At 39.7% G+C, this 17,248-nt stretch overlaps 1 protein-coding gene across 2 annotated transcripts in view; it reads right to left on the bottom strand.

The window, feature by feature from the left end:
• roraa (RAR-related orphan receptor A, paralog a) overlaps positions 1 to 17,248 on the bottom strand; it is a 526,177-nt gene that overhangs the window by 156,429 nt on the left and 352,500 nt on the right. For both annotated transcript variants that reach the window (XM_073942163.1, XM_017354088.4), the window contains exon 2: positions 16,702 to 16,731. Coding sequence is in view for 1 of the 2 variants with exons in the window: in XM_017354088.4 (XP_017209577.1) it covers positions 16,702 to 16,731 (30 nt within the window). In the remaining variant the exon portion in view is untranslated. The remainder of the gene's footprint in view (positions 1 to 16,701; positions 16,732 to 17,248) is intronic.

The following is a 17,248-nucleotide window of genomic DNA, read 5'->3' as shown; positions in this document are numbered from 1 at the left end:
TTACCTGCTACATATGTTATTCGTAATTTCATATACACACGACCACAATTTGCTATATCATTATAAGTGAAGTTTATGTATAAACAAATTTCGAGAGGATCACGTGCTTATGATTGCTAGCGGCTGAATCCGCATTATCCAATTCACTACGCTCCAATCAGATGACTCCTAAACTACTATAAATACCCTGGGTTTCATTCCACTGCTATCTTTGTTTTGAAGAGTCCCCCCTTCCACCCCTACGCCTCCTTCTTAGATGGGTGACACGGTGGCACAGTGCATAGCACTGTTGCCTCACAGCAAGAATGTCTCTGGTTCCAGGCTTTACCAAACCAGCAGACATTTCTGTGTGGAGTTTGCACTTCTCCCCGTGCTCACGTGGGTTTCCCCCGGGTTCCCCGGATTCCTCCCACCGCCTAAAAACATGCAATTAGGTTAATTGAATAATCAAAATTGGCACCATAGATATGCTTCCAGTACGTAGTTATCTTCAAGAGCAATCACTTACTGTTCATTGGTTACTACAGCAGGGAAGTTCTCGAGATCTACCTGAGCTCAAACTCCCCTCCCGCCTTGCAACGGGTGGGAACCCTGGGCTCGAGGATCTCATGAGCTCAGGGCTCTCTCCCGGGACAGCATGCCAAACAAGCTTTTATAAATAATCATCAGCTAAGTGTGAACTCTTGAAACACTAAATGAAACTTCTCTCCTCCTCAATCCCCGAATGCAGACACAGTGGATAGCAGTGCAGCAGGTTTCTTTCTCTTTCTATTCCAACCATTAACCCTGCTGGTAATCTGGAGGATTTAAAACAGGTGCGAACACAGCAGCACAGACTGGCGATGTGTCTGAATGGTAACAAACTCAACTGATAAAGGACAAAGTCTGCCACTCTTCAATTCTCGTACAGCTCTCCCGACAAAAATGCTTGCTGCAAACCAACAGCTTAGCTGTATCGCCCCTGACAGCATTACAGGGAAAACATGCAACAAACCCAGAGGATCATGGACACAAACACATACGACCCGTCTCACCCAGTCATCTATTGGGTCTCACAGCACTCCTGGGGCGCTCCGTCAATTCAAAACAGTCTTTTCTGATGAGCTTCTGTTCACTTCATTTACCAAGCACTTAGCCAACTGGCGTGACCAGAAAAAAACACACACCGTTTCACTCTGTGACCATCACGTCTCTTGATAGACGACATATAACAAATCTTTTCCATATGTCACTCTTTACAAAACAAGATGTTGAAGGTCACGCCTTGATGACTTGTTGCTTGTGTCACTCTTAAGGGGCCATGAAACCCCCCTCTTTCGGTCTACCTCAGAATTGAAAAAACGAAATGCTCCAAGATGGGCATGGAGCCCTGCGGGCAGAGGGGGTAATGGGCATGGCCGGCAGAGCAAGGGATGTTGTCAGTTGGCTCACAAAACGAGACACAAACCATGAGGATACCCATGATTTTATGAAGTTTATAAAGTTAAAAAGCAAAAGAAATAAACAGTAATTTAATTCCCTGCTACATATGTTATTCGTAATTTCATATACACACGACCACAAATTGTTATATCATTATAAACAGTAAATGTAACTTCTCTCCTCCTCAATCCCCGAATGCAGACACAGTGGATAGCAGTGCAGCAGGTTTCTTTCTCTTTCTATTCCAACCATTAACCCTGCTGGTAATCTGGAGGATTTAAAACAGGTGCGAACACAGCAGCACAGACTGGCGATGTGTCTGAATGGTAACAAACTCAACTGATAAAGGACAAAGTCTGCCACTCTTCAATTCTCGTACAGCTCTCCCGACAAAAATGCTTGCTGCAAACCAACAGCTTAGCTGTATCGGCCCTGACAGCATTACAGGGAAAACATGCAACAAACCCAGAGGATCATGGACACAAACACATACGACCTGTCTCACCCAGTCATCTATTGGGTCTCACAGCACTCCTGGGGCGCTCTGTAAATTCCGTCTCTTCTGATGAGCTTCTGTTCACTTCATTTACCAAGCACTTAGCTAACTGGCGCGACCAGAAAAAAACACACACCGTTTCACTCTGTGTCCATCACGTCTCTTGATAGACGACATCTAACAAATCTTTTCCATATGTCACTCTTTACAAAACAAGATGTTGAAGGTCACGTCTTGGTGACTTGTTGCTTGTGTCACTCTAAAGGGGCCATGAAACCCCCCTCTTTCGGTCTACCTCAGAATTGTGGAGCTCTGCGGGCAGAGGGGGGAGTGGGCGTGGCCGGCAGAGCAGGGGGAAAAAGAGGAGAGCGAACAACTGTTGTCAGTTGGCTCACAAAATGAGACACAAACCGTGAGGAAATATTTCTAAAGGTGCCGTTGACTTGAAATTTTCACCGGATGTTGATAGCAACCAAAGAAATCCGTCTATGCAAAAACTAATAAGTTCAGTACAAATTAGTACAAATGAAGTGATGTGTAATATAATGAAAGGACGCAGGGAAAAAGAATTGAACACATGAAGAAAGGGAGGTGTAGGAAGGCATGGAAAGCCCAGAGAGCAGCTGAAATCTCTCAGCAGTTCTTCAGCAACTTTCTTTGTAAATTAATATCAGCTGCTTCAGTCCAACATCTACATTATCAGGATGATGAGGACAAAACCAGGGTGGACATTTCAGCAGGACAATGATCCAAAACACAGCCTAGGAAACTCTTACATGCTTTGAAAGAAAGAAAATCGGACCTGAATCCAATAGAGAATTCAAATTAAAAATCAAATTTGATAGATGAGACCCACAGACATATTAAGATTTCTACACTCTGTTGACGTCTGTGAATAAATTACACCTGAGCAATGCATGTGACTTCATTCTCTATATGAGAGGCGTCTTTAAACTGCCGTCTTAAAAAAAAAAAAAGACTTTTCATAAAGTGTTAATTACATTTTAGTAGTTCAGTGCTTTCTACTTGTATCATTCCGTTGTTATTACACAAAATACATTTTTTGTTTTGTTTTATTTTTATGTTTGTATTGTTTGGCTTTTTACCAAAATCTGGTTCAACTCCATGTTAACTCCTTTAGAAATTACTCCAGAAAAAACAAAACAAAAACATGATGTGTTTAATTATTATCTTATTATCCGCCATGTAATTTCGAACAACAGACTTCAAACTAAACTGTAGTAGATTACAGATTCCACACAACTCCTTCATGTTGTCCCAACACAAACCAATTAAGTCAACGTAATCGCAATCGTAATCGTAGTTTACAAACAATAAATTGAACAGTTGACCCCCTAAAAAAAAAACTTGAGAACTGTGTTGGTTCAACTTATAATAATTAAGTAGTTTAAACAAGCGGCAAATGCATTTTTTGAGTGTATGGTAATATATTTATATATATATTTGGTTCAAAAATTGATTTACAAAACTTTTTTTTCTGCCTATTCATCAACTACCCACATGTTGTCCACAAGTTAGCAATAAAAATATCTATTCAAAAGTGACACTTCACAGTATCTGCACTTAGATCTACTTACAGCCCATCTAAATTTGCCATCAGCTAGTCAATTTTATAATGCGAGGGTCACAGGATCACGCATCATTCAATGAGCCATTATTATTCCGGCGAGGCCGAGCCGTAATGTCTTAATCGTTTGATTGAGATTAGCATGGCTGCCTCTTTGTGACTCTCCCGGCGCTGGACGGGGAGGTAAACAAATGAACTGGCAAGGGTGAAGCCATGCTTCTCAATAAACACTGACACCGCCTGTCCTGGCTATGGAGACAGATAAGCCTTCTCTACAGCGCTCCCATTCTCCCTCTTTTTTTCCAGACTCCATTTCAATCAATCCGTCTTTCCATCACTTTCCTTCTTTCTTTCTCAGGCTTTCTTCCCTTTTCCCCCGCTCTTTCGTTTTCGCATCGGATCAATGTCTTGGCGTCCCCTCGGTCACGAATAACCTGCGCGGGATTCAGACGGGCTCCGCTACAGCTGTCGCTCTCTCTCTCTGTGCCGCCCTAAACAAGCAAATACTTCATTTGCTCAATACCTGTCATCCATGCCTAACAGCATCATGGCAGAACAATGCGTTAGGAGAGAATAATTCTCGATAGAATAACAAACCGTGGTGTAACGCCGAGCCCATTTATCTTCTGCGCTTCATACCCGGAGCTTCTGACAAGTTGGGAATATCACATAAATCTAGGCAGATTTCAAGTAGATTGCGTGTTTATTATTCGGCGTTTGCTCGGAAAATAAGACATGTAAAACAATCAGATTGAGACGACCCCATCCGTGAATTTGCAGGCTTTTAACCCATGTGTTGTACTTTTGATGCTGTAATCTAATTAGCATTGACACTTATTACACGTCATTGAACATGTACAAATAAACATCAACTATATATAACACAGGCTCATTCTGATAACGTACCCCAATATACATTTCTGGAGAGCGCCAAATACGTCCCAGGAGCTACGTTTTTTTTTTTTTTTTTTGCAGTTTTTGTTTTCCCCTGCTCTGTACGCTTTTTGAGATGTCAAATTTCTTTTGCGAGTGCCGTCTGCGCCTGCTTTTCTCGTACAAATCCACCAAACACCACTGTTGACTGATTGACCAATCAACTAAACCACTCTCCTCCTTCTCTAAACCAACCGATAGTGTTTTCAAAAGCACTGATTTACCAGCATAAACTAAAGATAATGTATGCATTACCTAAAATTATGGATGTTGTTAATGGAACAGTCCATTTTTTTTAATAAGCTACTATGAGATAAAATAGTTGATTCTAGATTTTTGATGGCAATTTTCGTTTTCCGAATCACTACAACACAAAATCCAACATAATATCACAGCAATTCGTAACTTTTTGTTTTAGTGGCTAATTTGCATGAATTCGTATTTAGAATGATTTACATATTCCCCAATGACAGTTGGGTTTAGGGGTGGGGTTTGGTGCCATGTCTGCTTTTTAAAATAGTAAATTTTTTTATACGACTGAACTCGAATTTGCCACTAAACTGACAAAACGTAAAATAGTTACGTTTCCTCGTGAGATCAGGCTGCATTTTCTCACAACCTGCAGTCAGGCACCATTTGATTCTGTCCGAAAAGCTTTAACAATTGACAAAAAATTGATGAGGGAATAATTAGCCATGGCAAGTCAGTAGCAACGACAAGTAACAATCATAAAGAGTGAAAGAGTACTAAAGAAAATGTATATATTATCTCAAGTTATGGATCTTGTTAATGGAACAGGCAGATGTTGTTTTTTTTTTTTAAATAAGCTAATATGAGATAAAAAAGTTGATTCTAGATTTTTCATGGCAATTTTCATTTTACGAATCACCACAACACTATATCCAACATAATGTCACAGCAATTCGGAACTTTTTGTTTTAGTGGCTAATTTGCATGAATTCGTATTTAGTATGATTTACATATTGCCCAGTGACAGTTGGTCTTAGGGGCGGGGTTTGGTGCCATGCCTGCTTTTTAAAACCACACATTTTCTTACGACTGAACTTTCTTACGACTGAAGAATTTGCCACTAAACTGACAAAATGTAAAATAATACGCTTCCTTGTGAGAACAGTCTGCAATATCTCACAATCTGCAGTGAGGCAGCATTTTTTCTGTCCGAAAAGCTTTAACAATTGAATAAAAAATAAAAATAGATGTGGGAATAATTAGCAATGGCTAGTCAGTAGCAAAGACAAGTAACAATGATAAAGAGTGAAAAAGTACTAAAGAAAATGTATGCATTACCTCAAATTATGGATCTTGTTAATAGCTAATATGAGATAAAATAGTTGATTTTAGGTTTTTGATGGCAATTTTCATTTTACGAATCACCCCAACACAATATCCAACATATCACAGCAATTCGTAACTTTTTGTTTCAGTGGCTAATTTGCATGAATTCATCTTTAGTATGATTTGCATATTCCCCAATGACAGTTGGGTTTAGGGCTGGGGTTTGGTGCCATGCCTGCTTTTTAAAACAGTACAATTTCATACGACTGAATTCGTAAGAATTTGCAACTAAACTGACAAAATGTAAAATAATACGCTTCCTTGTGAGAACAGCCTGCAATATCTCACAATCTGCAGTCAGGCACCATTTTTTCTGTCCGAAAAGCTTTAACACTTGAATAAAAAAAGCAAAATAGATGTGGGATTAATTAGCAATGGCTAGTCAGAAGCAACGACAAGTAACAATAATAAACAGTGAAAAAGTACTAAAGAAAATGTATGCATTACCTCAAATTATGGAAGTTGTTAATAGAACAGGCAATTTTAAAAAAAAAATAAGCTAATATGAAATAAAATAGTTGATTTTAGGTTTTTGATGGCAAATTTCATTTTACGAATCACTACGACACAAAATCCAACATAATATCACGGCAATTTGTAACTTTTTGTTTCAGTGGCTAATTTGCATGAATTTTATTTAGTATGATTCGCATATTCCCCAATGACAGTTGGGTTTAGGGGCGGGGTTTGGTGCCATGCCTGCTTTTTAAAATCGTACATTTTCATACGACTGAACTCGTAAGAATTTGCCACTAAACTGACAAAACGTAAAATAGTTACGTGAGATCAGGCTGCAATATCTCACAATCTGCAGTCAGGCGCCATTTTTTTCTGTCCGAAAAGCTTTAACACTTGAATTAAAAAAGCAAAATACACTTTGGCTCTAAAAGTCTTACAGATCTTTTAAAAGCCAATATTTTCTGTCTGTCATTTATTTCAATTCCACGGAACACCCTGTTCTTAACGGGAGACGTTTAAGTACTTAATTCCTGTCTGGTGTTGTGTTTTTCCTCTCAGAGAGCTATTAAACGCCACTGTTTATCTAAGGAAAAGAGTCTGTTGCCAGAACGAACCACATGGCCTTGCAGTAGCACTATATAAAAAGGCCGGCTATAAAACTGTCAAGTTCAAACATAAAGGAAAACCATGCACGAAACTGAGCTGTAAAACAGAGCCTGTAGGGAGTTTCACAGTCAGTGTTTATGCCACATTCTCAAATGACTCAAGAGCAACTCGAGAGCGTCTGCTCCAGCTAAACAAAGAGCAACACTTTCAGAAATGTGTCGTTTTTTTAAAAACAATTGCTTTTTACACATTTTGCCCTTTGTGGATAAGAAACTATGAAATAACCTGAAATAGTTTTGAGTGTTGTGTTATGTTGTAGAAGCAGAAATTAAAGGTATACTCAGCAGACACACATCATAAGACAATAATATTAGATTAGGTTAAGGTCATCAGCATCTAAGGACAATGTTATTTTGATGTCCAATAACAACATGAGAGGACGTAGAAATTTTGTTGATTTTAGTTTGTGTTGGAAAGTGAAATCAAAATCAAATGTCGAGCCAAAATTTAAACCAATGACATACTGATGTAAAATACAGACATTTCTTGGTCAGGTTTGGCAAGCAAAATCCAACATCTGATTGACATCATATTAGTAACATCCACTCAACGTCGAACTGTAACATCATGTAACATGAGTCCAGCCTGTTCTCACAAGAAAACGTAAGTATTTTACGTTTTATGCGTTTAGTGGCTAATTCGTATCAATTCAAGTTTTGTCGTATAGAAATGTACGATTTAAAAAAGGAGGCATGGCACTCAACCCTGCCTCTAATTGTACTAAAATCATACTAAATTGTACAAATTAGATCGTAAGAATTCATACGAATTAGCCAGTAAATCAAAAAGTTATGAATTGCCGTGAGACTGCATTGCATAATCACAAAGATATTTTGTTGTTTTAGGGTGCGTTGGAAAGTAACCAAAATGCAACATCTGTCTGATGTTCTACATTGAAATCGGCCTGATGTGGGGTTCACAACTCAACAAAAATCAACGTCCCACGATGATAGGGTCCATAGTCAATCTGATGTCTCGTCTTGTTGATGCCCACTTTGGCTTTGTCTCCGTGGCACTTCAGAATGACGTTCTGCTGGTCGGAGAGACGGCTTGTGGCTCGTAAAGAGGAGAACTGAAGTATCTGTTCTCTTCCAGAAAGTGCTCGGGCTTATTAAGCACTGAACGCGCAGCCAGGGGAGGCCAAGAGGGAGCGGAGAAAGTGCCTGCTAGCCAACAGCTGCCCTGTAATTTATATTGATGAGGGGACCGGTGGGCCGCGCGCACGGTTTTGATCATTCAGGCAAGAGTGGAGAGATGAGGCTGATGACTCTGTGTGATGTGTGTGTGTGTGCGGGTAGGTGAGAGTTCGTGAAGAGTGTGTGTGTGTGTGGTTAAGATTGTTGAAGATGGGTAGGGTTGCCAAGTCCACAGGAATTTGGGTGCTGGTTCTGCAGGTTGTATTTTTTACTTTGTTTTTTGTTTGAAAATCAAATTTTGATTTTCCAAACCTTACAGAGTTATTCCCAATCATAAAAGGTAGAGATTGTAGTATTTTTACAGAAATACTCATGTAATAGTAAGGTGTAGATCAAAGTTCAATGTTATTTACAGTGAAAAATTCACTATTTATTAAAGAAATGCTAAGGTCATGCCCAAATAGTAAAGTTTAGATTGTAACAGTAATTTTAATATTAGTATTTAAGTCAAAAGGTGCTGAACTTCAGCCTTAATCTACAAATGTATTAATTCTGCTAATATATAGTATAGACCGAATGTGAACATACTCTGGGCTAGTTTTATTAGCCATTTACTTTTGATTGTTTATTAGGTTGACTTTCTCTTACAAACCTGGCAACCCTGGATTAGGGGAAATGTGTGTAAATACTGTATAATATTTGGGGGTGATAGCCTTGGGCATGTGTGTGTGTGCACATGAGCATGTGTATGAGCACGTTCCAGTTCAGTTGCTTTCATGAATGCGTTATGAGTGCATATGCGGCCTAGTCGATTGTAAAACGCACATTTGCACAACCCCCACCCAACCCACACTACCCTGTACATCAGCCAATCTCAGCTGCTCCCTTCATTACAGCCAACATGCACATCATTTCGTTTCTCTAATGTGGCGTATTTCCGAGCGCAAAAGGAAATTCGATGTGAAGTTTTGTATTACATGCTAAAAGGCTAATTTAACAAGTTTGGATGTAGCATAATGCGTTCAACGTGGTTGCTATTATAGCCCCTACAGTTCTGCTCACACAACTCTGAGTGAGATTTAAAGACTACAGCTTCTAGAGTCGGTCGCCAGCGCACCTCGAGAGCAGGTTAGTGAGGTTTACGTGCACTACCTGCCATTTATTACTCTAATGTCAAGATTACTCCTGTAAAACCTCAAGGCTTGTCCACATCAGGAAGATCAGTGCCTTTCAAAATGTTTTTTGGCATTCATACTGAATTGATTTTCACTGGTGATGAGCAGAGAATTTGAAAACGCATGAGTTTTGCTACGGTTACGCCATCCGTCCACACTACGCCTGAGTTTTTGAGCGCCGAAAACTGAGCATTTTGAAAACGCTGGAGAGGCTGTTTTTATTCTGAAACGCTGCTGCTCCGTCTCAGTGTGGATGGGGGAAAATGGACACATCTGAAAACGGAGGCGGGGCTGCTGAGATTCGCTACCTGATTGGGGCTTTTGTGTCATTGCGTATCCTTCCCTTATTCATCAAGCCCCTATCACATGACTATAACACATGGCTTTAACGCTACTGGAAGACAGCAGACCAGCCTTCACTGTAAACAACAACACGGACACAGAAATGGGAGCGTTGTTTGCACTATTGTCTGTTTTAGGCGCCATTGTGCAGTTATTCATTTGTTACGTTTAGTAAAAACTCAACCTCGTTGTCTGTCCACAAAAATACCTCTCTTGCTTTCTTTGCCATCGCGTTCATTGTTCAACCGGGGTTTGTTGACTAACAATAACAAAATGCCGAGCGAGACGCATGCTTCCTGTTTATACTAGAACGCGCATCCACAGAGTGCTCGAATGGTCACGTGATATGTGGACGCGGATCGTTTTTGATCTAAAACTAAAATGCAACAGTGTAAACGGGGCCTGAATGTGCAAAAGCACCTAATGATGTTAGATGGCACTTACAAGTAAAAACAGTCATAATAAAAAGTTAAATAATAATAAAACAGTTAAATGAAACTCACCATCGAATCCTAGATCTGCAGTTACTAGCCATAATAACTCTCTTCTGCTGACATTGTTGTTGTCGCTATTGTTTTTATCATACAGATCTTTGTGTCCAGAAATTAATAAAAAAAACAGCTCTGCGTTCACCTTGATTTGTTAGATCTTCTTCTCCATTTGGAATCTGTGCTCGACTAGACCGTCACTAGTGTGCTCCTTTAAGCCAGGTCAGTGAGATTTAAGGCTGATTTATACTTCTGCGTCAAACGCACGCGTATGCTACGGCGTCGACGCATAGCCCTTTGTTGTGGCCGTCGCTGACGTGCACCTCTCAAAAAATGTAACTACACGTCGCACCAACGCGTAGTGCAAGCTCTGTGATTGGTCGGCTTGGTAGCGCTGATGAGTCTGGGCGGGACCGAGAGCCACACGAGCGGCGCTAGCCCAATGAAGAGCTTGTTTACAAGTGTGGAGTCCTGTGAAGGAGCTCCGGATGGAAAGTTTTGTTTTGTGTTTATCTCATAGTTAAAGTTGTTGCATGTCTGCTGGTTCCTGCCTCAAAATGAATGAGTTTGACCCTGCTAAAAAATCCAGCTTAAACCAGCCTAGGCTGGTTGGCTGGTTTTAGCTGGTTGACCAGGCTGGTTTTAGAGGGGTTTTGGCCACTTCCAGGCTGGTTTCCAGCCATTTCCAGCCTGGTCTTAGCTGGTCAGGCTGGAAAATGACCAGCTAAATCCAGCTAAAACCAGCTTGACCAGCCTGGTTTAAGCTGGACATAGCTGGTTTTGGCTGGGCTCCCAGCCTTCTAGGCTGGTCAAGCTGGTTTTAGCTGGTCATCTCCCAGCCTAACCAGCTAAGACTAGGCTGGAAATGGCTGGAAACCAGCCTGGAAGTGGCCAAAACCCCTCTAAAACCAGCCTGGTTGACCAGCTAAAACCAGCCAACCAGCCTAGGCTGGTTTAAACTGGATTTTTCAGCAGGGGAGCCACTTGTACTTCCAGGAAGTGTTCAGGAAAAGCAAAACACAGACGAAGAAACTCGACACAGAGGAACATTTACACCTTACTGCCAACTAGCGTTTCGGAAGTGTTAATGCAGACTAACAGAGACAGCGCGCAGAAGTATAAATGCACAGCTACGGGCGTTGCATGTGCCGTGGGTTACGCCGGTCTCTTGACGCAGAAGTATAAACCAGGCTTTACACAGCTCCTGCTAGCTAATGTTAATTACAACCACTTTCCAAATCTCACTTTCCAAATCTCACTCCCATCCAGTCCACAGCTCAGAGTATGGCGATTGTAGTTCTACTTGTACTGCTCCAAAGATGCTCCAAGTCAGCATTTTCCGACAAGGGAGACAAGTGCACTAAAGATTGAACCCTCTAGCATCAGTCATTAATGTTCCTTTTTGACTCTCCATTGCTCTCAGCCCCTTAAACCTTACTCCCATCCGGGTCAGAGCACTAACGAAACCCTTCTAGTTTCATCCTAGTCCACCTCTTGAGGCTACAGTAGTGAGGTGTACTCACACAATACTGCTAGCTGGCCTCCATGACACTATGGGACATTGCTAAGTGGTTAGGGTGTTCAGGCTGGCTCCATTCTAAACGTAATTAAGATCAAGTTGTGTTTGATGACTAAAAAAAGCCAATTCACCCAGTTCTTTTGTGACTGGCGGGACGCTCTTTCTTCCCATTATGTGTCTTTTGAACCCTTTCTCTGTCAAACAGCGCCCTTTGACCCATGCTCTCATCCCTAACATGTCGTCTCCACGCTTCATTCTCGTCCTTTCTCTCCAACGGCTTCTCTGACACGCGTCATTAGCATTTCTTTCATTGAGATTAAATAGGAAAGTCCGGTCTATGGCTTTGAACCCTCTCGCTTGAAGCGTTCTTTGATTTCACTTCCTTCTGTTAAGGAGAAGTGATCAGCAGTGTAATTAAGATAGCGGTAGGGCCCTGGAAGAAAGGATGAAAGATCCACCTTTACGCTGGATGAATGGAGAAGACGGCTACAACCGGGTGCTTCTAAAGCCTTTCAACGAGTCAAGGGAACGGAGGCTGATGAAAGGATGGTGGTATTTTTTATATAAAATGACAAGGGGATCTTTCACTCAGCTTGATTAACAGAAAATTGAAATGTAAAACAAATACAGCCTCTGAGCAACTGAATGATAGTAAGAAGCTAGCAATGCTAATACCAGTTGTGTTTAGCATCTCTAGCTTAAATATTTTCAGAGGTATTTGTGGCCATATTGTTAGCAGCTGTGACGTTTTCTTCACTTTGTAGCACAGTTAACAAAATCATTGTTGTTAGCATACATTACTGTTAGCTTGACCGTATATGCAATTGGAGTAAACCAAATGTCAATTACCCCCTAATGAAAAAAAAACAGCTTAAACCAGCCTAAGCTGGCTGGTTGGTTTTAGATGGTCGACCAGTCTGGTTTTAGATGGGGTTTTGGCCACTTCCAGGCTGGTTTCCAGCTATTTCCAGTTTGGTCTTAGCTGGTCAGGCTGGAAAATGACCAGCTAAAACCAGCCTGACCAGCCTGGTTTAAGCTGGGCTTCCAGCCAGGCTAGGCTGATCAAGCTGGTTTTATCTGGTCATCTCCCAGCCTGACCAGCTAAGAACAGACTGGAAATGGCTGGAAACTAGCCTGGAATTTGCCAAAACCCCTCTAAAAGCAGCCTGGTTGACCAGCTAAAACCAGCCAACCAGCCTAGGCTGGTTTAAGCTGTTTTTTTTTTTTCAGTAAGGCCCTGGCTTTCCCCTCACTTTCAGTGACAAAACAGATGAATTTCTATTACTTATGAGCAAAAAAGAATCATATAGCCTATATTTAATTGTGTTTTGTCAAGTCACATCTGTTTAAATCAGGATGCTAATGCTCGAAGCAAGTTAGATTGACTTGCCTAACTTAACTCAAGGGTTTGTTCAACTTATTAATTTATACAACATTGATTGATACATTCCTTTGGGATTATTTTACACCAATCTAAGACTTTAAATACATGACTACCAGTTGCAGAGGTAATACATTGTCAAAACGTCACAGCAATTAGCTCACTACCTAACTGGCCATATTTTCAATTTAGTCAGTGACTATTTATGCTATGAAACAAAAACAAAAAGAGCTACAATACAATAAAAACACATAATAATACAATTGCATTTAGATAAATGAAAGAGAAATTTAAATTTAAACAACAAAAATCCCTGAAATTCTATGACCTGGAGTAAATTATTTCAAATTCATTGGCATTCAATGTCTAGGATAGGCTTTTCAAATTTGCACGATATTCCAGAAAAGTCCGTAACCAGTGGAAACCCAGAGGAATTACTTTAAAGGGGTTGTCCACAACGATATCATATTTTAAACTTTAGTTGATGTGTAGTGTAGCTGTGTGAACAACATCTCTGAATGACGCTCAAAGTTCAATGCAACAGGGAGACATTGGCTTTTACAGAGTTAGCTTAGCACAGCCTACAGAGAATGAAGTTTGGGTACTATAAAGAAATACATCTAGGCTAATGAGATCACAGACGCGTCAGGTTACACGCATACACCACTCGCATACACCCCGTGCTGCAAAAGTGGCATGGCCAGAGGCGCTGTAATGTTATAGCAGAAAAGGCTAAAATGCCATTTAAACACTTGCTATTTCACAAAGAGCTTCTTCTGTTTCTGTATTTGGACTTCCAAAGGACACGACTCAAAGAGAGAAGTGCTTACAATTAAATTTTAATTACGTTCCAGAGAATTCTAAAAAAATATATAGCTAGCATTTGACAAAGGACAGCTTCCAGAATCTCTCCTAGTTCAGTGCTGGATTCGGCTAAAAACTCCTCCAACCAACGAAGCTGTGTATTGTGAGCCGCAACCTGTAAGCGTTTTTATTTGGTAAAATCTATCAATTACATGCACAGTTTTTGTAAAATGAACGGTATGCTGTAGCAAGGATGTAAACACTGGGAAATGCTGTTTGGCACCGCTAACAATTTATCAGTCAAACCACTGTGAACACACACAATCTTCACCAGCGCTGCAGTGTCTCTGTGCAGCTTCTTTCATTGTCTCTCTATGCGGCCGCTTTCAGTGTCTCTCTATGCGCCGCTTTCCCTGCGTTCTACATCCCAAACAACAAACTGGCAAGAGATATGTTTCATATTACTTACACATGCTTATTTCGAACATATGTAAAACACACTTGTCAGTTTTTTACTTTAGTTCAGCTGTGTCTTCTTCAATTTCTGTCTGATCTAACAGCTACCCTAACTGACTGTTTCCACAGTGCAAAAGTGCCTGCTTGAAGGCATGTGATGCTTTTCCTGGTGACGTGGAGCCGATCTGCGAATCACAGCACATTATATTAGCTGACCAATCAGACCCACTTGAGGGCGGGCCTTTCAGATGAACTAGGAAATATGACAGTGGTTTTCATGTTAGCAGAGTAGCTCTAATTAAAGTACAATACATGAAAAAATAAAGCGTTTTTTTTTTTACAAATGAGGCATGAGCACACATTGCACTTTATAAACACAACCAAGCCTTAAAAATACACTTTGGATCACCCTTTTATTAAATAGTGAACAGCTTGTAGCTTCACAAGTTTTAGAGTAACTTCCCCAGCACTGAGCAAATGTATTCAAATGCTCAGCTTTAAACACCTCTTCAGAAGCTCAGGTGTGAAATTGAACCGACCTGCAACCTCAACAAAACCTGAAACTAAGATCAAGTCAAAGATATACTTAATCTGCTGGATGCACAAAGTCTCGAAAGGTCACGTATGCAACCTGTCAGATACTCTACAGTCTTCCCTCCAGAGCTGATCCATATCTCTCTCCGAAAATTATCAAAAGGAACGTTTTTAACCTCACTCAAGGAGGTCAGACAAACCGCATCCTTGTTTACAAAGAGCAAGTAGAAAGCAAGTATATAAAAGAACAGTTGATCCCATTAAAAAAGTAGCATATTAATCCAACAAACATGCAATAATATAATTAAATTAAAAAGACCTTAAAGGGATAGTTCACCTCAAAATTAAAGTTTTCCATTTACTTGGTTTCTAACCTTTATATATATATATATATATATATATATATATATATATATATATATATATATATATATATATATATATATATATATATATATATATATATATATATAGATAGAGAGAGTGAGAGAGAGAGAGAGAGAGAGAGAGAGAGAGTTTCAACAGAGCAAGGACATTTTTACAGTATGTCTGATAATATTTTTTCTTCTGGAGAAGGTTGTTTTAATTCGGCTAGAATAAGTTAGTTTTTATTTCTAAATTTTTTATTTTAAATTTTAAATTTTAAACTATTTTGTTTGGAAATGCGCTAAAAATAAAATAAATAATCTATGTATATATATGTATATATATATATATATATATATATATATATATATATATATATATATATATATATATATATATATATATATATATATTTATATATATACACAACAGTTTTGTCTGGTTTTCGAATGTGATTGGCTGATAGCTGTGCAATTTTCTGCGATAACAGCACTCATACAGACTCTTTACCCTTGTGTATTACTCCGCCCACATAAAGTAACAGCATATCAATAAACTCACAGCAGTTTGACAAATATTTCAGCTGTTGGACAACATAATGTACGTTTAAGGCTTTTTTATGCAAGAATGCAGTTGTTTAGATTGCAAATATGCAGTTCATTTATAAAGACTATTTTAAATATTTTTAATAGATTCAGCACATCTGCATCCATCAGTCAGTTATACTGAGCAGAGCAAAGATGGTTGACGTTCCGCCACTAGATGGTGCCAGAGACCGCAGTCTCCGCAAGTCCTTAGTCGAGAAAAACTCAAAGCTTAAATTACAACTACAGCTGATCAAATCATTATAAAACAGGTAAGTGGCATTCATCTCTTTCTTTTGTATGTTGTAGTGCTGTATTTATACCATAGTATTCTGCTAGTGTTAGCTTTGGCTTTTTGGGGTTAATTATTGTGATATCTCCATTACAACAGAGAAATACTTTGAAATCTCAGTAGACTGATGGCATTTCATGCCGTTCAGCCTTATGATTTAAAATATCAGCAACATAACCTGTTTTGTCATAACTAGACATTACGCTAGAGAATCATTCAAATACTAACTCTAAAGTGACGTTGGTGAGGTAGCAGCAGTTTCTGCTGTTCTGACCGTCAGCTGCAGATGTAAACGAATGGTGGAAGAAAGTAGTTCCTCGTACAAAAGGTTTTTGAGACTTTTTCTTGTTTATATACACGATAATGCAGTCGAACTGTTGCATAAATGCGATATCACACTCGTAGCAGAGCGATATGGCTGTATATTTACACTGGTGGAACACTAAGACACTCTGCCTGTGGCCTCAAGCCAACGCACGCCTCCCACCAGTGCTGATTTACAGCCATATCACACAGCTACGAGTGTGATATTGCTAACATATATGTTCAAAAAAAGTGAAAGATAAGTAAATGATGACAGTTTTCATTTTTGGATGAACTATCCCTTTAAACAATAATAATAATAATAATAATAATAATAATAATAATAATAATACTAAATAATAAAAAAAAATTAATGATTAAAAGTAAAATACATGACTTACAGGTGTGTGTCTTCTTTGTTACTGAAATACCTGCAAGAGATAGAGATAAGAAAAACACATTAAGGACATTTTGTCATTATTCAATATAACAATGCGCAAAAATACACTCATGCACAACTAAAAGCGATGTAAAATACAGAGAAAGCTGACAGCATATTGCATCTGAGATGCTGTAAGTCGTGACATTGACCGAAAGCCAAAAGCTAGCTTCGACTGTGTTAATGCTTCCTAGCGCTGCCACAGGCTGTGCCTAAGCAAGGTCGGGCAGGTCAGTATGCTGCCGTCACACAGACCAGGCAGTTGCCTTGCTGTCACAGTTGACCTCCACGCAATGGAAATTAACAGGAAATCACATACAGAATGCTAAACAGATCTGTGAATATGTTCCTGTCTGTCGGTGTAGCCCAGAAGCACCGGGTGCATCTTTATGTCTGACCTTAAAAGCATGACTAATGCCACAGAACCGCGGATGGATGTGCATATGTGTGTGTGCGCGCACGTTACAGAAAACAGAGGGTCCCATGTGGACCGAGCGCGCTCATGCTCT

The sequence above is a fragment of the Danio rerio genome, chromosome 25 (genome assembly GCF_049306965.1).
Source record: "Danio rerio strain Tuebingen ecotype United States chromosome 25, GRCz12tu, whole genome shotgun sequence".
Lineage (NCBI taxonomy): Eukaryota > Metazoa > Chordata > Actinopteri > Cypriniformes > Danionidae > Danio > Danio rerio.
The sequence above is the reverse complement of the archived record's forward strand: the minus strand, read 5'-3'. Positions and strand labels throughout refer to the sequence as shown.